The 22,708-nt window shown below is 33.7% G+C and overlaps 1 protein-coding gene across 1 annotated transcript; it reads right to left on the bottom strand.

The window, feature by feature from the left end:
• Positions 1–226: 226 nt before the first annotated feature.
• On the bottom strand, positions 227–8,306 carry Nts (neurotensin). Its single transcript, XM_042693391.1, has 4 exons — positions 8,234–8,306; positions 6,070–6,131; positions 3,836–4,060; positions 227–438 (listed from the first exon to the last, which is right to left on the bottom strand). The coding sequence occupies exons 1-4, from the start codon at positions 8,304–8,306 to the stop codon at positions 286–288; spliced, it is 513 nt and encodes a 170-aa protein (XP_042549325.1). The 3' UTR covers positions 227–285.
• Between the last annotated feature and the right edge of the window lie 14,402 nt (positions 8,307–22,708).

Below are 22,708 nucleotides of genomic sequence, written 5' to 3'. Positions count from 1 at the left end.
AAATATTTGACATAACCATACTATGCCTTGCAAAACTACACAATATTTTATGTATATAATAATTAACACCTACTCCAATTATACATAACACATCATGCTCAAAATTTCGATTTATTTGTAAACATTTAGCCCACTTTATATTAATGCAGGAAAAATTTACATCTACTGAGCCACAGTTGTAGAAGAGACAATGTAAATATTTTTGCCACATTTTCACATAACTACAGTTAAATATTTAGTTAAACACTAATAGTCACAAGCACATGTTAGTAACTATTTATCTTCTCAGTAGTAGTAAGAACCCCTTTTGAGTATGTAGGGTCTCCTGGGCTTATTCTCATACAGCTGCCTTTTCAGAATGTAAGGGATTTTTCTCTTTATGACTTCCTCCTTCTCATTTTTGTCATTTCCGTTATCAAGAATATCTTCCTGAATTATCTGCAAATTGAGAGGACATAAAAGAAACATAAATGTATACAATTTTTCATTTCAGGTCATTTCCCTTCATTTCATTCTATCTTGTTTAAAATTAAAAACAGACATATGTGACCATAGACATCTTGTGAGAGATGACTAGGTCAGCGGAGGTGGGCATGGATCAGGGCATGGTCTGTAGTATTCTGGGTTCAGTATCTTTCCTAGTTTATCTGACAGGATCTTTGCAAAAAAAATCTTTCATATTCTTCCAGACCTATCATTCATCCCTCTAACTGGATGAACACGTCAAGTAGAACCCAGTGAATATTTTTCATGCTTGAATTTCAGATGGAAAGTGTAAAATAAACTAGATACATAATAGATCATGACCAATATGGTACAGAATCTGAGACATTAAGTCTGACTGTAAAGGTAATGGGATTTAATTGTCTATTGTTGACCTAGCCATTGCAAAGACCCATTTCTCAGTAGAGAAAGAGAAATGTTTGTCCTGCCTCCCTTGCTCAATTTTTGTACATATCATCATATGCAAACTGTCTGCTTATAGGGCAACAATCTGTTTAGCTTATGGTTGCCTTGTAAACTTTGGGGTCCCTATAACTAATACTGACATATTATCACCAAGTATTTTATTTCAACCCCCAGCTCTTCAATTTCCATAAAGGAAAAGTACATACTGTCAGACAATCTAGCTTCTCAATCTTCAGTTTCTTGGTGCACAACCTATAATTACTTGTACTATGTTCAGAATGATATTATCATTTTATTTTTAAATCACTCAACATTTAAAATACCAAAAGTTCCAATTTTAGGCGACCTTTACCTATTTGCATGATAGGATATTGAGGGTTTCCTTCGTTTCTGGATTAAATAACATATAATTGACATTTCCCTATGTTAAGATTTGTATTTTCAAGTTTTATTGACCTAAACAATATTTAAAAGAATAAACAATTTTGCTTAAATTAAAATTAAAGGATGAATAGTACTTCGAGTAGAATCAAAACTGTAGGTTTTGTTTTATTCATCTGGAAAGCATCTTTTTGTTTATCAGTTAGAATAAATATCATTCTTATTCACAGAACCTCTCTGTGGCACAAGTTTATTTTATTAGCTGGGAAGGAAAACTCAGATTTTCAATGCTGGTGTAAACTGAACATATAAAACATTGAAACAAGTTTTTCTTGGAGGTTAATCTGAATTTTTCAACGTTTCTCCAACTAGAAAATTTTTTTTTTTTTTTTTTTTGTCGGTCGTGGGGCTTGAACTCTGGGCCTGGGCGCTGTCCCTCAGCTCTTCAGCTCAAGGCGAGCGCTCTACCACTTGAGCTACAGCGCCACTTCCGGTTTTTTCTGGTGGTTTATTGGAGATAGGAGTCTCATGGTCTCTCCTGCCCTGGCTGGCTTTGAACCGCGATCCTCAGATCTCAGCCTCCTGAGTAGCTAGGATTACAGGCGTGAGCCACCAGCGCCCGGCTCCAACTAGAAAATTTTAAAATATATTTTTAGCTTCCAATTATCATTCATTTACTCTCCCCTTTCATATCTTCAATATTTCCCCATATCTTTCCATATCTCTGATTTATCTTTTATATCTACAAGTCCCCACAATAAAATAGTGTTCTGAAAGCAGACTTATCTAATAATTTTTAATTTACTTAAATTTGCAAATAACTGTTTTTCATCTAAAGATAAGGTAACATTAAAAATTTAAAAATGTCCCTTTGGGGATTGTCTTGTTTGCTTATTTCTTCAGTGGGAGAGATGACTGTGAAGTTAGAATTAGTAGTTGATGAACTGAACATAACTTTGGCAATACCTAAAGGGTTTAATCTTACATATTAGTATTTAGGTTGTGTGAACAAAAAGGAAAACTGTAGAAAATAACTGCTCCAGCAAAACTAATTGACAGCCACAACTAGAATATGGATAAAGCTTTCTGTGATAGCTGAAAATAATCATCAGGTTATAAGGGATAAATGTTCTGATTAGTTTCATAACAGTTTACTCATGGATTTGAATATCCATGTTTAAGCTGTGGGAATCTAGAGAAAAATTATTCATTACTTTCAATTTACCATCTGATTATTACTGGCTGTAGACACTAACACAACTCAAGTCCAATTTTGTTGTTGAATTTTTTTCCAATTCCCATAATTTTCTAACTGGAGACAAGAAGTCAATAGTACTTTATACAAAGGATTTTTTTCCTGTCTTTTATCGTAATTCTGTATTATACAACTTGACTATCTTGGCTATGAAGGGTCTAATTTAGTTGCTAAGAATGCTTGAACTCCAAACTTAAATAAACCATAAAGATGATATAGATAGGGAGGTAGGAAGGCAGGAAGATAGATAGACAGACAAATACATACACTCATGTCTCATATGTAAACAAACATAATATAGAGTCCCAAGTAAACTGGAATAATACATATATATGTATGTGTATATATACCCATATATATGTGTATATGTACCTAGATGTATATATAGGTATACATACACATGTATGTATACATACATATATATGTATGTATAATTATGTATATGTATATATGTACACATGTATGTGTATATATACCTAGATGCATATAGGTATACATACACATGTATGTATACATACATGCATACATATGTATGTACAATTGTGTATATATGTACAACTTTATATACACATGTATGTGTACATTGTACTTATATATACATACCTATATATACACTTATACATGTGTGTGCATACTTATATAGGTATACAAATATATGTGTACCTACATAGACATACATATATGTATACTATTATCTCTTTTTGTGAAAAGAATAAACATTTTTATTACCTATTATATTTAAATACAAAAGTTTTAAAAACCCATGAATATGCATATCTGAGTTCCACCTAAATAATGAGTCAAGATTTCTGTATTTCATGTGATTTGTGCTAATATATTCAAGCACAAATAAAACTTTTTCACTTGTTTCCTCATTTTGTATGGACTTTTTTTGCGTTCTCTTTATTTATAGGTAAGTACACGTTACAGTGGTTTTAGAAAAAAATATTTTGGGTTACTTAAATTTCTTAGACATGCCTTCACTTACCAGCACCAGAAACAAAACTTGCGTAAGTATTCCATCCATTTAGGCACAAACAAAACATACGGATAAAATCTGCCTCAAGATATGCCCTTCATTTAAGATTAAAGAAAAAAATATTTTGACAAAGTCCAAATACTTGTGGGACACTTTGAACATCTGAAAGAATGGTAACCTCAACACATGGTTTATTCTTTGTTAATATGTGTAAGTCTTCCTGTTATGGTATGATCAAGACACAACTATCAATACAAATGAGGGCTAAATTGTATAATGATAATTATACTCATACTGTGTTTTTGTTTTACCTCCCAGTGTTGAAAGGCCCTGCTGTGACAGATTTTTTGGAGCTGGTATATGGTCAGCATCGCTTCCAAACTGAAGCCATCTAAAACCATAGGCAGTTTCCTTCTTATAACAATTTCTTCTTCAGGAGCCTCTCCGGTTTCCTCAGTTTGGCCATTCAGGTTATTTATAAGACTGCAAACATTGAGGAGGGTCATTTTCCAAGAGGGAACATTTGCTTTACTGGTCTGAAATTTAGAAAAATAAATGATAACACAATTAAAGCTTCTGTGATAAAAATACAAAAAAGAATTGTATTGTGCTAAAGAATTTGGTTATAGTTTATGGTCTCATTGTTACTCTAATAAATCCAGTCTCCTTGTGTAACACACATACAAATAGGAAAACAATAAGGAAATATAAAAGAACAATAAGAATAAACATATGTGTATAGTGTGATTAAAATTTAGAAGTACCCATTTGCTATTATATTCAGCTGTGTCTTATGAATGAGGAGCTGAAATGGAAAATAATCGTTTTGAGAAATTACAGTAATGTAAAGCCATTGAATATTTCACACATTAATAGTTGTCATGGGGTTATCACAGCTGACCAAAGTTTTTACTTCATTCCAAACTTTACATTTTGTAAAATTATCTTCCTTTTCTCATGACATTTAGCCTGAACTCATAATTAACACAACCAGCACCTTCTCTACTTGTGAAAAATAATCATTAAGAAAACACGAAAGAAGTGAGGTAGGAGAACCTGACTGTGAAATAGTTAAGAGTATGTAAATGTAAGGAAATGGTAGAGATGAGGGGATTTTTTCCAGAAAGACTTACAAATATTTAAGTTACTACAAAGAAAAAAAAAAAAGGAAATGGTATCAAGTGGCAATTGTATATGCATTGCTCTCCGAATATGATGCGATTGCAAATTATTGTCTCCATTTGAAAAATAACAGAAGACTAGAAGTTGCAGAATAGGATTAGACAAAATAATTCTAAAGTTAATTTGGAAGGATGAATGTGATTTTTTTAAGTGATAAATAAGAGCCTTGCTGAATACTAAAACATTTAAAGCTGTAGTAATCAAGGGAATGAAGGAAAATAGGGCAAAAGATCCAACAAGAGATCACATAAGTGAATGTTATCTCAGTGCATATAGCTGTGTAGCATGCAGTGAAAGTTGTATTTAGAATATTTTGCGACATTTAGCTATGAAGAAATTTGCATGTATAACTGCATGTTTATTTATAACATCTTATGGCACATTTATAACATCTTATTGCAGCTGAACAATATGTGTGTTAAATATAAAGGTAATGTGATTAAAACTATACAGAAGAATATTTTTCTAAATCTGTTGCCATGAACAGATGTACATAATAGAATCCATAAAAGGATAGGAAAGGAATTTTAAGCAGATAAATGTATAAATTATCTTTTACACATGTGTAAATTTTTATTTGTATATTTATGGATGTTGTGTATTTATTGATAACATCCCGAGCTAAAATCAAAAGTAAGCTATATATAAAATCTCATTGTAGTTTTGTATGCCTTTAATTCCAGCACTCTGAAGTCTGAGGCAGAGAGTTCGTAATCTGGAATGTAGTTTAAATTAAATAAACAAACAAAACATTTCACAAAATGTTAATCTCCCTAATTTAAGATGAGCCTTTAAAAAGAAAATAATAGCCACTATCATCGAAAAGTGTTAAAAATATAAAAAATAGGTGATATGAAGAGGAAAGTCATAAAACCACTAATCAAAGAAATATGAGAAAAAAGTATGTGTACAAATTTTCAGGTTTGTTTTATCTCTATCACATTTTCTTTTTAGGTTGTCATGTCTTATCATTTTCAATTTAGGCAACTCACTTTATTTTTCAAGATCTAAAAAATCAAAAAACCAACCAAAAAACCCGGCAAAATGTTCACTTAAGTTTTATTTTGATATTTAAGTTGAATATTTAAGTATCTAACAATAGGAACATGTTCTTTTAAGCACCATGCATATATTCCCATAAAATCATATGTGGCTGTTTAGTTAAGGTTGAAGTATGGCAATTTTCCCTCTCATATTGACACCTTTGGCATCTTTAAAACTATAAATCTTCCCAATAAAGGAAATGCATCCCAAAGAGTTTTCCAATCATGATGGGAAGCTATTACTACAAGACAAGTACACCATGTTTTAAGAGATAATTCATCTATTCTTCAACACTAGATTAAGGAAAAGAAAATGTCACCTTTGTTGTACGCATATTGGTCAATATGTCAGCTTCTAATGCTTTCATTTCCTCTTCTGAATCTAAGGAAGATCAAAAATACATGATTACAATATAATTATGGCACATGACAGTATTGAAGCCTACATATTTGAAATTAACTTAAAAATTAGTCTTAAGGCTTTGTGTCTTTTCTATATATTTACTTTACTTAAAATAGTTCCCAGAAAAAAAATACTGATTAATTTTATGCTGACAGCTAGACTAGTAGAAGTATTTATAAGTGCATAATTGCTAAAAGATATTTATGATTTTTGAGTTGTTTTATCTCTGAATATCAGTAAAATATTTAGTAATAGATTTAATCAAGTGTACTACTAGTCTACAGATTTAAGATATGCATATTGCTATTTAATAAATATGATGAAAATATAAACACGAGACATTTTAAGACAAAATAAAGGGTGATTGTTTACTGATACTTTTAGAATAAAATATACTGAGGTTTACTGTACTTGAGAAGTTATTTTGCCAAATACTCTTGAACAGAATTGTTTTCTGCTTTAAACAAGAGTTTTGAATTTTGTACACTGCAATTTTATCACAGCATACACGGAAATTATTTCAGCAGAAATGTAACTCTTTCAATGCATGTAATGTAATATGGAAAATGAGCTTTGATCTTTTTGCAATATCACTTCCAAGTTTACCTTAATGAATATTTTATAGATCAGTAACATTTCGAAAATATCACAACATAATAGAATCAAGTTGTGGAATATTATAACAGTGATTACTTTTGATTAAACAAAGTAAAACTAAAATTTACATACACTTCTTGTCCTCTAACTCCTAAGAAAAGTCGAAATCACACTTGGCAAAACCATTTGAGAAAACAATGCATTTAGGAATCAAGGTATGCTAGAAATGTTTTTTTCTGTGTTTGTTAAAGATGCAATGTATTTTTCAACAGCAATGACAAGTTCCATTAGTAATGTATGAACAATACATGCCAAAATCCCCACACATTTTGACTTATCACAGAAAGCAGTTTCAAGAGCTAATATACATGTTTTTTAATTGATAACTCATTTTCACATATTTTATGCTTTTAAATCTTCTGTAGCTATTAGATAGAACTACAATTGTGGAAAAGTTGGTATCTTCTAGTCCTAATCTAATCATCAAATGAAACCAAGTATTTTAACAAATACAGTTGTACTGCTGGAAGATTTTAATTACATCTGAAAATTCATAACGTGAGTTTGAATTACTTTCTACGCCATATTTATGAAGCTAAAAAGTTATAATAGCATCAAATAGTTTACATATTGTTTGCTGCTTTCTCCCATAAGACTATTTCCCTTTGATATAATTGTTTAATTATTTTTATAATTTTATTTAAAACAAGCATTATATATCATGTTATTTCTTTAAATGTAAGTCTAGCTACACCCTGACTTTTCTTAAATTAGCATATGAAAATATTCTAAAGCCAACTATTCCCATTAATATCAAAATACCAATTACCCAGTTATATTTTGTATTAACTTAATAGAGAGGCAAAAACCCTATTATGTTGATATCATATCTATTTTTCAATTAGGTAGATTATAAAATGTACTTTGAGAAATGACTTGGAACAATCCATTTTTCTGCAAATAAAATTCTACAAATTATATTTGTCATTTATTCAGCATTTTTTCTTTTCAGCATCTTAACTCACAGAGAGAGATAATTAGAGACAAATGACCAAGTTAGGTGAGGGAAAAACATTTCTTTCTAATAGAATGTCCAAGTGTGAGAATAAAACATTTTTAATGGAATGAGATTTAATAAGTAGTTTCTACCTTGACAGGCACCTCCTCTACATTCCTGATTAGATAATTACTAGTGTAATTCAAAGTTTTTGGTTCTTTTTTCTTCCCCCTCTCTATCTAGTGGCTGTATTCCCAAGAAAAACATGCTATGTTTCATGCTATAAAATTCCTTTTTATTGCTTTAGAGATTTAAAAGAAGATAATAGACCTTTCATTTCCTATAAAGACAGAGACCGAAGTACACACAGTTACTATTACCAAAAAGGCATTAAGGGAGACACTATTCTCTTGCCGATATTAGCCTAAGTAGCAAGAGAGTGCAAAAGAGATCACTTCAGGGAGTTGGGAAAAGGAGTTAAGCTTACCTGAGCACAGACTCCAGGAGCTGAATGCCAGAAGCAGCATGCACACAAGCTGGATTTTCATTCCTGCCATCATCTGCAGCCTTCTAGCAAAAGTCAGAGAGATACAGAGAGAGCTCTCTCCGGTGCTTTCTCTTGCTTTCAGCGGGCTTTGCAAGTGAGTGAACTATGAGAGATGCTCTGGCCATCCCCTATATATATGTACAAGCAGCATGATTATGTCATAACCATGAGGATTATCTTTTCAGGATGTGCCCTGCTTTCATCTCCATCCTCTGCTCTCCCCACTTCCTCCTCCCCTTCTCTGTCCATCTTCTCCTCCCCCTCTCCTGAACCTTTAGTGAAAGTGACATATCTTCTCTAATTGCCATTGTTGCTCAGGATTTCTGACTCACAGGAGCCTTTCAAAAGCACTGCCATATACAGCATACTGGATACTGGGAGGAAAAAAAAAATCAAACACCCTTCATTCTTTTCTCATTTCCTCCTTGGTCCTCAGTCAAGGAATTTGTCATTCTGTGAAATACGAAACCTGCTCTTTTAAATACTTAAGCCAAATCTTCAGGATCATACAAGTGATTCCTTAACCTTAGGCAGCTTTAAAGATTTGATTTTCTGGTATTTCAAACTTCTGAGTGCAAATGTGCTTTATAAACGAATGCAGGTTTTAGATAATACATGCTAGGATAGGCAGGAAATTGGGATGATATTGGATGTACACAAAAGAATTTAGATATAAGAAAGAATATCATTATAGAAGGAAAAGAACAGTTGCTCCAAGGTCTAGGATTGCTATTTAATAAACTAGAGACAATTTTACTTTAAGTGACTACAAAAATTACTGAATTATATGTGCTAATTTTTGGATAAGTGTCTGAGGAAAAAAATTTCATAGTAATGTGCTTGAAGATTTAAATGTATATTGCTGTATTACTGATTTTTTTGCTGAATCTTTGCTCTTATTCTAATATTGCTTATGTCTTTCTAGATTCTGTACTGATAGGTATGTTTCCACCTCTCTCTCTCTCTCTCTCTCTTTCTCTCTCTCTCTCTTTGACACACACACACACACATTTTATTTTTTCCACAGTCACCTTCACATTTCCATCATTTCATTAACTTTCTTCCCTTTTCTAGTCCTGCTTTTTTTTTTATAAGACTATGGATTCAAGAAAGAGGGAAATCCTACAAAGCCACCCTCTCCCAGAGTTATTTCTAAGACAGAATATTCACATACCTAATGAAATTATATGATACTCATTCCTTCTCTCAGTTTTTGAATAAAATTATTCAAGCTACCTTTTGGGGCAAAGCTTTCTTCCAGAATGAGGTATTTCAGGATTCATGCAGGAATCTGAACAATTCTTGAGGGCTGGGGACTGGCGGGGAGTGGGGGCTCAAGGTGTCTGAGATTTGTTTAATTAGTAAAGAATTCAATCACATAGGAATCCTTAAAAGAAAAAAGCTAGAATTATTCTGATGGAGATTTATATTATATAGTATTACCACAGAGATTAAATTTCTCATTTAATTTCTAAATTTAAGGAAAACCAATAATTCCAACCATTTAATAATTATTTTAGACAACTAACAGTCATTCATATAATTTAATAGTCAGAAGTTAAATGATGGCTGATATTTCCTTATTTTCAATTCATGTTGAATCTTGCATAAAACAAGGTATTGAACACTGCTTGTGAAAACTTTTCTAAAAGGGATAGTAGTGGTTAAGGAACTGTGAAACATCTCTGAAATATCGTTTCTTTCCTACCACTAGGGGGCAAAATGGAAGTTTAAAAGCATTCTGTTTTCACTTTGAGGACTGCTTACACTTCTCAGTGCCAGAATTCTTTCAAAGCGACTTTGGTGAAGGATTAAAAAATATATGTCTAGCTAGCTAGCTTGCTACACTCTTGGCATAATATTTAAATTTCTGGAGTTACAAACACAAAGAATATTCTTTTAAAATGTGTGATAACAGCCTAATAGTAAAACAAAAGTGTAATTCCTTTGTTTTTCAATACAGGGGTGAGTTTTTCAAGACAAAAAGCTCAGAAAATGTTGATAAAATATATTCCTTATTAAACTAAAAAGAGGATAGAATATTAGAAGTGCATGATAATTATATAATCTGAATATTAACTGTTAATGTCAGAATTATTACACTAAGTCCAAAAGAATTGAGAAACTTGTTAACTGATGTCAAATGATTCAAAATTAAATAGATGAATTATATTATATTTCCTTTGGGTGAAAAGAATGATGTATGACATTTTTTCTATTAAAATCATGATGCAAATACTTTGATCTCAAGTTGATACTCTTAAAATGTGATTTTCTTTTCCCTTTTGACCTAACTTATTAGGGCTACAGAGAAGCCACTTCAACAATTTGCTTTAGAAGAGATTAGGAGTAGGAGGAATATGAACATTTTAAAATATCCTAGAAATCACCCAAGTGAGCCCTTTAAGACAGCATTATAGGCACTTTTCCCTTCAGATGAGTATGATACTTTTATTGTTCCGGACATTATTTGAAGTCCTTCTGAGTTCCACTGAGTTTTAAAGGGAAATCAAATGAGTTTGAAACTTATCTTTTGACAGTCTTCCTGCATAAGTCTTTCAGTCTGAGGTCACTAACTTTAAGCGACCTTAAAGTTAACTCATCTAGGTAATGGCTAAAGGAAAGTTCTCTAGAGAATGTAATTTCCAAGTTTCCACTGTGGTTTGTCAATCATTTTTCTCTTCAAGATAATCACTCAGAATAATCAATAGAGTTACTCGAAGAACTGACCATTAGAAAGAGTTGTCTATAAGGATTTTTATTGGGAGACAAAAAAAAAAAAAAGGCTTCAAAACCACCTATAGCCAAACTTCTTCACATCCCTAAGATTTTATATTATATCAACAACCTCAAAAGCAGCTTTCTGAGCTCTCTAATATTTCCCTACTTAATAACTTCACATTAGCCTGTCAGTTTCTATTGAGAAATGGCTTTTCATCTTACTCTGACCATATAGTCTCTCTGTGTGTGATATTAATACTCATTTTAAAAAGGCTGTGTCTTGCTGGGCACCAGTGGCTCAAGCCTGAAATCCTAGCTGCTTAGGAGGCTGAGATCTGAGAATCACAGTTCAAAGCCAGCCCGGGCAGGAAAGTCCGTGAAACTCTTATCTCCAATAAACAGCCAGAAAACCAGAAGTGGTGCTGTAGTTCAAGTGGTAGAGCGCTTGCCTTGAACTGAAGAGCTGAGGGACAGTGCTCATGCCCAGAGTTCAAGCCCCACAACTGGCCAAAAAAAAAAAAAAAGGCTGTGTCTTGGCAGCTGGGAAGGTGGCTCAGCGATAGAGTGCTTACCTTGTATGCATGAGGCCCTGGGTTCAATTCCTCAGCACCATATAAACAGAAAAGACAGAAGTGGTGCTCTGTGGCTCAAATGGTAGAGTGCTTGCCTTGAGCTGAAGAGCTGAGGGACAGTACCCAGGCCCCGAGTTCAGGCCCCATGACAGACCAAAAAAAAAAGGTATGTGTCTTTTGAGCTTGTCACAATAAACCTTTCCAAATTGGAATCCTAAAAATATTCTTGTTGCTTCTACTCTGAATAGTTTCTCCTCCCAAGTGCCCACATTCACATATTCACTTCTTATTCCATGTGTGATAAACTTACCAGAAGGAATGGATGTTCTGTATTTATTCCCTCAAGTTTCACAATCCATAATTAGCCAAAACACATTTACTGAATTGAGTTAAAAACACACACTGTTTTGGATAATTTATGTATTATTTCTGGATTTTTATTTTTATCAATCCATTCCACCACACTTCTTAAATCTGCCTTGTTAATATTAGTCTTCATATTTTATATCTTTTTTTCATTTTATCAAGAGTTAATTACTTTTATCAGCCTTTTCTATCCTCCCTAGAAAGGCCCACATAAAAAAAAATTGAAAAAAAGCATCCTGAAATCATTTGCATCCATTGGTTGAGTGTTTAGGTTAAATTGTAGGGATATTGAGTTTCTATAAATGAATCTTTGAATTAAAGCTACAACTCTGATTCATCTAAACAAACAGTGATGTCGAGTGCTGTAAGTTCAATTGATTTTTCTATTCAGTTAAAGTTCATTTTCTAGGTCTCCTGATAGATATATGCGTGAACTCACCCATACCTTCATGCACTTCCTCACACACTAAATGAGCATAACTCAGACCTGGGAGATTTAGGTAAATGGAAACCAAATATTCAATTTTCCAATCTAAGTACAGCCATGCTTGACGCTCATAATCTGTATAAATCCCCCTCTCATTTCCCTTTGGTTCTTCCGTCTCTGTTGATACATCTTTCTAGGTAATTAACATGGAAAAATTGATATTGGATTTCTGTAGTCAAAGCATATTTTACAACTTACGCTAATCACAGCACATGCTTTTCATGGGACCCACATGTTAATGAGTTGTCATAGTTAACAAAGGTTCTCTGTATTTCTATACTGCGCACATCTCAGAGTCTTGTTTCTAAGTAACGGCACCCACAAAAATCTACCTACCATGTGCAATGCTCAGATAAGTGTCCACATAGTCCTTATTCTGAGAAAGGCCAAAGCAAAAACTTAAAGAAAAAAAATACCTGAGAATCATCTTCTTTTATGTTTTTTTTGTTTCATTTGTGAATCTGTTATAAAATCTAAAATACTCATATTGAATCTATCATATCAGAAACTGACCAGATGTACATGAGCTATCCTTTACCAATAACAGCTTTATTGAATTCTACCCACTTTCACTACTGTCCAGTTCTGAGAATCACACCATTCTGAGCTCTCTGCACAGTAGACGATGTTTCAGTACTGAACAGTAATCTCAGCTCTCAGACAAATGAGTTTTCTTTCCTTTGTAACATAGTAGATATTGAATTTGGAGAACAATGATTTCTATTTCATAGTCTTGTCACATTTTTGTAAATTATAGTTGCTTCCCAGTAATCTGTTATATCTTCTAGCTTCAAATCCTTTCTTTTCTTCAATAACATTAGGCACTTAGTAAATGGTGATCATTAAGTGAATTAATAAATTACAAACAGCCCTTCTAAATATAATGAGGATAGTGATTTCTCCTTCAATTCTCATATAGAAATGCTTATTCTTCAACTTGGCATGAATAATAACTAGAAAGCAAATAAATGTTTTCTGCAACAATTTCTAGCCAGTGAGATAGCATGAGAAAATGTTTCCCTTCAGTAAGTCCTGAGTATTATTTAAATAGCCATTGATATTTTGTATATTTCCATTGTGTCAAAGAGGGGTATGGTGATACCTACAACACGTTAACACGGGTGATTTTGTGTCAGTTTCTGTAAAGTCAGACAGCAAGTTGACAGAAGTAGAAAACCATATTAAAAAATGTAGCTACCTGATCTTAGAAATAGCACTGTAACCAAGAATAGAAGCCTAATATTAATCTATTTATATTAATTGATTTCATGGATTCTATGAAGCACAGTTTACAAGATGGTATTATTTCCAATGGGTAAGGTAAAAACATAAAGAGAAAACAGCGTATGAGTAAGGACCAATAACTCATAGGAAGGTGCTTTTGTTTTGAAAGCAACAGCCACAAAAAACAAAGATGGTATCCAATGAACAACTCAAGGAAATTAGTTGAATATACTGGAAAATGTTATGCTAAATGAGAGGCTAGTACTTTTAATTTGCAAGTATATTTAGTAAATAAATAAGATGGTTTTGATTCTAACACATCATTTTAACCATAGTTTCTCCTTTTTCAGGTTAAGATGTATTTTTACATCTTAAACCAACATGCAGACAATTATACTGACTGTAGGGAAACTCCTGGGACTCCATATGCCTTAAGGTGTTTCATCTGGGGTAGAAGATTCAAAAGTATAAAAAGAATCAGGACAAGAATAAGGTTACACTCTGTGGGGTAGGAGAGAAGAGTATGGGAAGGGGACATTTCCCACTTTGTACTCTAGGTGGAGGCACTAGTATGTATACTAGTCAGGAATTCATGCATTACTAGACCATATTTTAATGTCATCCTAATCCATTGAACCAAAGAATGCAAGAACTCAAAAGAGTCTTATGGAGCTAGGCTTATACTTTCATCTCACAGAGAAAGAAATTCCAGTTCATATGTTCTTAATGTGTGATGAATTTTTGCTATCCTTGCTGTCTTTGCTATCTTAATCTTAAACTGTTACTGCTGGCAAAGGTCTGAATACTTTTTCCCAAGTGAAGGTTATTCTCCAACATCAATAAACCTATTTTGAGAAATTAGTTTATTCTCACTGAGTTTTTCTCTTTTATTATTCCAGCATCCTTATAGTTGAAACTAATTCAAAAAGTTTTTTCACTATAAAATGAGTCTTGCCTTTTGGCTGGATCTGGCTTATCATCATCATCATCATCATCATCATCATCATCATCATCATCATCATCATCATCATCATCACCAACAATGTATTGCATTTAATACACTCAGTTCTGTTACTATTTTCTAGGAAATATGAATCTTTTAGCTTTTAGGGCAAGGATTCTCTGCTCAGTTCATGTAGCTCTATAAAACTTTGTCCTCTCTGGCTCACGAGAAGATCACAATAACATGGTCATGACTTGGAATTACACTGAAATGCCTACAAGGTCCAGGCAGGTAACAAGGCCCATTAACTCTGATTAATTAAGGGGATCATCTAATTGCTATTAAGCTATAATTAGATGATTTTCCCCCCCATGAAAAAATATAAATATGGGGCTGGGAAGGTGGCTCAGTGGTAGAGTGCTTGCCTTGCATGCCTGAGGCCCTGGGTTCGATTCCCCAGCACCACATAAGCAAAAAGAAAAAAAAAAGCCGGAAGTGGCACTATGGCTCAAGCCGTAGAGCGCTAGCCTTGAGCTGAAGAGCTGAGCGACAGCGCCCAGGCCGAGAGTTCAGGCCCCATGACCGGACGCCAAAAAAAAAAAAAAAAATATATATATATATATAAAAAAAATACATATATATATATATATATATATATATATATGTAAAGAGAAAGCCTCAGAGTTTCCAGAGCAAAGCATTATTGTGTGTCATCAAACTTGTTGGCATTCATTTGTATGTAATATTTGAGTTAGTATTTCTTTAATACCTGTTTCTTTGTAGGATTTACAACATTTTGCCCTTGATCAAGTGTTGTTAGAAATTTAAATGTTTTATTCTTCTTTTGACCTTTGCTGATTTTTTGTTGCTTGTTTTCTATTCTATTCCATATTTTTCATTATTCATGTAAATATTTCTTCTAGTCAATTTTCTTTGAGATTCCCCATCCTTCTTTTTGGGGTTAAAATTTAAAGCTTTGTATTCTTTTGTTCTTTTTAGTATATAATATTGGAGTCTTTATTATAGAGTTAACAGGCTGCAGGCCACCCATTATTACAAAGGCCTGCAGCACACAAATACACATAACACAGGTAGGAAACATGCTAAAGAGGAAAGAAATAACAAAAACAATACCAACAAGCCAATTCAGCCTCAATGGAGGGCTGAATTACAACACCATGATGACCGGAGATGAACCAGGAGACAGGAGAGAGGACACGATCACAGAGACACATGCGGCCTGGGGTAATGGTCATTAGGCAGGTCCAGGCCTAAATAAGTCAGCAGATCCTCAGGAAATTCCCAGTCCCAGGCACTGGACTAACAGATTCAGTACCTATCAGCCAAGTGCCCGCCCCTGCCTCCAGGGATCCTGGATCGCCCATAACCTGGGAGGCAGGTGATGAGCAGAGCCAAATCAGTCTTTCACCAGGAATCAGCTGCAGCTGATAGGACAAGTCCACTTTGATCACGGAGGAAGTGGCCAGGATGATGATGTAGTTTCCTCCAGATGATGCCAGGCCTTTTTTTGAACTTTATCCAAACAGGAATGTCTAGATTACAAGACATGGGCTGGACAGCAGCAGCAATGTCTCCCAGCGACTCAGGTAGATTGTCACACCTTGTGTAAAGCCTTGCATTCTTTTGTTCTAATGAATTTTTGTTGTTGTTGTTGTTGGGCTTGCACTCTGGGACTTGCACCTGGGCTGTCCCTGAGCTCTTCAGCTCAAGGCGAGTGCTCTACCACTTAAGCCACAGTGCCACTTTCAGTTTTCTGGTGGTCAATCGGAGATGAGTCTCACAGACTTTCCTGCTCAGGCTGGCTTTGAACTGTGATCTTCAGATCTCAGCCTCCTGAGTAGCTAGATTTACAGGCGTGAGCCACTAGCACCTGGCCCTAGAGAATGTTTTTAATCTGTATTTTTTTCCATATCATAATTATTTCCACTCATTTGAGTAACTTGTATTTAATTAACATAGACTGCCACAACAGGCATCTTTCCAATCACAAGGATATGCATATATAATGAAATAACTTTTGGAAAACTCAAAGAAATGTAAGTCAAAATCACAATGATATAGTTCTTCACTCTAGTAAGAATGGCTAATGATAGCACAGATATGAGGAAATTGGACCGCTTTCACGCTGTTTGTGGGAATATAGATTAGTGTCGTCATTATAGAGAATCAAAGGGAGGTATTTCAACGTTACAATCCAGTAGTATGCTCAGAATATCTCTGCATTGCATGTTTATTAGAGCACTATTCATAAAAATTAAGAAAAAAAGTGTTGACCAACTGAAAAAAAATGAACAAAGAAGATGTTATACAACATGGAATGTGTTTTCATCACATAATAGGGAAACTCTTGTCAATGAGACAACCATTATGAAATCTGAGATTACTCTAGGTGAACTAAACTAAGCAGGGAAAGGGAAGTGATGCATAATCTCATTCACCTGTAGGATATGAATCAGTTAACTCACAGGATTTCAAAGTAGAGTCTGTGCTATGGAGGAACAGAGATGTTAAGAGATGTTTGTCAGCAGAATCAAAATTTCAGTTATGAGTAGTATGTTCAAATTCATTATATAACATGAAAACCATAGTTAACAATATATGTATGCCTGAAAATCACTGAAATAATAGATGCAATGTGGCCTTATCATCCATGATAATTATGTGAGATAATGCACATACTCACTGACTAGATTTAGTTATTCCATAATATATGCATATTTGCAAACTGCATGCGTTACAAATACACTTCAATTTTACACTTCAGTTTTTAACAGAGCCTGAAGAAATTGTTAATTTATGCTAAAATCATGAACAATGTCTGTTCTCACACCTTCAGGCCAAGGTATTAGTTCATTGTACCCAGTCTTTTACAATCAGGAATTGTTTTTGTGAGAATGAAGTCAGCATGAAGACTGTTAAGTGATAAGAATGGCTTCTGGCACCAGACACTGGTAATCTAATGCTTCATCTTCACAGTAATAAGAGCTAATATTTATTGAGCTGTTAGTTTCTCACAAGATCTCTATAAGATACAATTATCTGTCTGTTTCTCCAGGAGAGAGCAAGTGTCATGGAGACTAAGAGTAACTTTTGATTCTACTAATAGAGTGGGGATTAAATCACAGAATCTGACTCAGAAGTCTGCCTGGTCACTCATTCTGCTAAAGGCTTGGGCATAATCAAACATAGTCATAACTGAAATGTGGATCTCGGGGTGGACAATACTTAAAACTGTTTGAGCAGGTCATTTCTGTCTCTACTCTTTTGTATGGTGGGAAAACGACTATAACATTTATCCTTTAGATGGGATAAATGCAGATAATTTCATTGTAGTAAAACTTATCAGGTGACTTTGACTAATTCTTCAGAATAGTTGTCATTCATTGATCAGGAAAATAAATGGGAGAAGCAGGAGAGAGAAATCCTAGAATAATGTACACAGAGTTTAGGAGGCAATTTGGGTAAGAGCTCAGATTTAGAAAAATGATTGCAATATGGATCTTATAGGTTGGATGCTTATGGTGTCCCATGGAAATAAGGACTCTGGAGATTTGCAATAGAGACCACTCTTGCTACATGTTGGCACAGAACTTATCTATCTTTTGTCCATGTGGAGAATTTATGAGATGCTGAGTTCAAAAGTAAAGCTCCCTGGTGGAGGAAATCTAGAGACAATATTTAGGTTGTGGTATGGGTGCTTTTATCCAGATTTCTTGTGAGAATCAAGAGCAACCATAAGAGTAGGAAAATTTAAAATTATTGAAATTTGTCGATTCTTCTGCTTGGGCTGGATTTGAACTACTGTCTTCCCAATCTCAGCCTCCCAAGTAGTTAAAATGATAGGTAAGTGCTATCATTCCAGCTTCAAAGATTAATTCTGACCCTCTTTCTAGCTTGTGGATAAGTGGCTGAATCCTCTGATCTTTGGTCTCTATCTTGAGCGGTGAGAGAGGGAACTTGGGTATCACTCTTCCTCTGAAGACATAGATAGGAACCCTGCATTATTAGAGCCCAATAATACATTTATTCAGTTTTCAAGACTGTACTAAATGCATTATCTCCAAACATAGTCACATGGGGATGAGAAATTCAGCATCAAAATTAGCACCAAGACATAATCCAGCAGATAACACTTGGTGTTAGCATTCTGATACAAATAAAGCTAATACATTTTATGCACTAAAACTAAGAAAACTGATGCAGTGATGAATTCAAATCCATTCACAGCATCTTTAATGAGTTTTAAAAATGAAGCAGATCCCCACCTAGTTATTAACTAGGAACTAAGTGTCAATTTAGTGACAGTTTTAAAGGTTGTATTATTTGTTGTATTATTCTAACATCTATAAAATGACCATAATAACACTTCCAAGTTATATGATTTTCCTAAACCCTTTGTGACTGAATTGTTTCTCTGCCTTGTATTTACATCACCACTACACTTTACATACAACTAAACTCAAGAAATAATTTTTGAAGTAATAATTGTCTTTCACCCTGTTCAACTCAAAATTTGGAAAGTCAGAACTGTGCTTTCTTGTTTTTGAAATAGTAGGCTTTTAACTTGTTGTGCCTTGAATACTTTAGGTATGTAATAGACCTTTATTGTATCACAGAATTAATTTGCTTTGAGTCAATGTATCTGTTAAACAGTAAATATAAAAGGTAAGGAATAACGATTATCAATCAATTTCATTCACAAAGATTCTGTTTGTATCTTTTTAATATTAACAAGTTAATTAATGACCCTCATCAACAATCAACAGTACTTTTATTTGTGTAATATTTTCTTCAAATTCCTTCAGACTGTATTTCAAATTCCAACTGTTATAAAGCTTTTGAAAAAAGCAGATCAAATGTAGGGATTTATTTATTTATTTATTTATTTTTTAAATTTTATTTTATTTTATTTAAGAACATACTGTACAGAGGGGTTACAATTACATGGGCAGGATAATCCATACATTTCTTACCAAGCATTGCAGCCTCCTCCTTTGTTTACCCTTCACCTCCCTTCCCAGCCTCCCCCCCCATCCTTCCCCCTCCCCCCACCCCACACCGACATTGTAAAGCTCATTTTTGACATGACATTTTGTACTTCTCATTGTTGCAACAGGTCCACCTGAATCCTTAAACAACTTGTTTGTCCTCATCTCCTCCACAAGTTATACTGACATCAAATATAGTGAAAGCGGGGGTTACACTGTGGGGGAGGGACTAGGGATTTATTTTTGTGCTAATACTTAAAACACATCTCAGAGCTTTAAGCCAATAAAAGATTATCCTTTATGATATTTTTTGAATGCTCTGAATTGAAGAGTATTTGAGTTATTTCCCACCCCACAGATACTACATTTTAGCACCTGCAATTTTTCCTCTCTTTTGCTGGATTCCCTGTGGAATTACTCTCAGTGTGAGCCACCCAAAGTAGCATCTAAATCCTTTACTAGAAGTCAAATGTGATGACACATGCATATAATCTCTGTTCTCAAGAGCTTAGTAGGGGAGGATTTCTGCAGTGAGTTCATGGTTAGCCTGGGCTGCATAATGAGACCCTGTATCAAAATACATGCAAAAACAAATAATATCTTGGTTGGAAGCACTTGGTATCTCCCTTCTTTTCATATTTATCCCTTAATTTTTAAAATAGACTTCTGAAATTTAAAGCTATTTTTGATATTTTAAAATATGAGTTTATTTTATTAAGAATACTATGGAGCTCTATGAAACATTTTTTTATTTTTTGTAAGAATTTCACTAGCACTTCATGATTTCATAACTTTTTCATTCATTATAAAATTAATTTGAATAAACAGATCATAATTTCAAAGTAATTGAGAGTCAATTTAACATGTCTCACCCTGAAAACAGGTAAATGGAATGATAGATATATTAACTTAATCATTCCACAGTATACATATATATCAAACATGACATTGTACCTTATAAGGAAATTTCCTGACATTTGAATTAAAACAAAAGTGAATTCTGTGTCTTTATAAGCTATAAGATACAGTGGGATTTTTATCATAGGCATTAAATACTTTCAAGTAGATAGAACATTCAGGATTATAAAATTTAAAAAGACGACTGCTTCAGCTGCAATTGTTCTTGCAATAGTAGAGTTGTGGTTTCAATGTTACTATTATATGAAGTTAGAAATTTATTTCCTTCTGGAGTGAGAATTCTTAGAAGAAACACAAGGCCTTACATGCATAAATTTAAGGTCTGTTTTAATATTGAGATTTTATTTCTAAAGTCTGTTTTAATATTGATATTTTTATTTCATTTACTTTATCATTTGAATATAAGCTATAAAGGATTTATTAACAGAACAGAAACAACATGAACTACTCTTGGCTCTTACCCAAGAGTGAGTTCATTTATCTCAAGCCCTGAACTCCTTCATGTATTTGATGGCTCTCAACCTCAGATTTTTTTAACTATAAAATCATAATAAAATTTCTTCTCCTGAAATGCATACTGTGGTGGAGTGAAACTAGAGTCAGTACAGGATATTCTATCATTTATGATGGTAGATTAATGTACATTTTGAGATGCTTATAGGTTCACATGCCCATATTTAATTTTATTAAAGTGTTTATATTTCATGGCTTCCTTACTTCCTTTGAAGTTGAGTAATTTCTCTTAGTAACCAGGGTTATATAGATTTGCTACTTTATCTCATTAGTGCTAATAACATCCATAACTTCTAAGTGATGAAATTTGGCCTCTTATTTAGGTCATAGAAATCTGGCCAACACCCAACTACTCAGCTATTCAAATAGTAAGTTTAATTAATTAAAAGCTATTTTTGATGGAACCACCCATTAAAGTTGTATGACTAATTTGACATATAGACTACACAAGTCCTACAAAGCTTAGGAGTGTCATTCTCTACTTTTATATAGAATCAAAAGAACATTACTACCATAGAATCTCTGAAATAATCTGTGTCTAGGCTTTACCCAAATCTTTCCAGATTGATATTTCTTATTTCTTCCATTCTTAAATCCTTTTACATTATGTCACAACTCATGGAACTTACATCTAGCATTTAAAAGGTTTTGTGAAAAAAAACCCAAAACTACATCCATCCCAGTTTTCAGAAATGACTTCCATTACCGGGAACAAATTTAAGAAGGAAAAGAGTTATAGAAGCTAAAGCTCTCATTGGAAGTAACAATAACAGCCCAATTTCTTTTAACTCTTTATTGGCTACCTTTTGAGTGGTGCTTGTACCTTCTACCACAAACAATTCTGTTTTATGCAGTACCTTTAAGAAATGTATCCTGATTATCCAATGACTGTCACCTGAGTTTTGGGCTTACTCTTCTGGTCAGCTGTATTTATTTTGGAGTTTTCCCCTCTTGTTCAAAAAGAATTGTATTATTTTTACTTTAATTGAAATTAGGATGTTCAATTAACCCAATAAGCTGATTGATCTTGGCATGCTACTTGGTTGTTATTTTTCCACAACTTGCCATATAAATGTAATATATTGGCCTATGTGTAAACTAAGTTAGATCTTTATATTTCACCCTGCACCAGAATCAATTTCAAATGGATCAGTTACCTTGAGGTAAAAGTAAATACCTTGAAAACATTAGGGGAATGAATAGGAGAAACTCTCTAGGGCTCCTTAGCACAGGCCAACCCTTTCTTAGTAAAGATTCAGAAACATAACACATCAAAGAAAGGTTGGACAAATGCTACTGCATTAAAGTGCAGAGCTTCTGCATGGCAAAGAACATAGCTAGTAAGATCAATAGAAAGCCCACAGATTGGGAGATCTTCACTAGGCATACAACAGACAATGGCCTTATATGTAAAATATTTTTAGAACCCAAAAAGTTAACCCCCAAAAACAAATCCTCAAAGAAACAACCAACCCATTAATAAGTGAGCAAAACACTTAAAGACAGACTTCTCTGAAAAGGAAATAAGAATGGCCAATAGACGCATGAAGAAAGCTCAACATCTCTGGCCATAAAAGAAAACAACATTGAGATTCCACCTCACCCTAGATAGAATGGCTATAATCAAGAGATATAATAACAACAGATGCTGGAGGGGATGTG

The sequence above is a fragment of the Dipodomys spectabilis genome, unplaced genomic scaffold, assembly GCF_019054845.1.
Source record: "Dipodomys spectabilis isolate Male_0828 unplaced genomic scaffold, ASM1905484v1 ptg000163l, whole genome shotgun sequence".
NCBI classification, from domain to species: Eukaryota; Metazoa; Chordata; class Mammalia; order Rodentia; family Heteromyidae; genus Dipodomys; species Dipodomys spectabilis.
The sequence above is the reverse complement of the archived record's forward strand: the minus strand, read 5'-3'. Positions and strand labels throughout refer to the sequence as shown.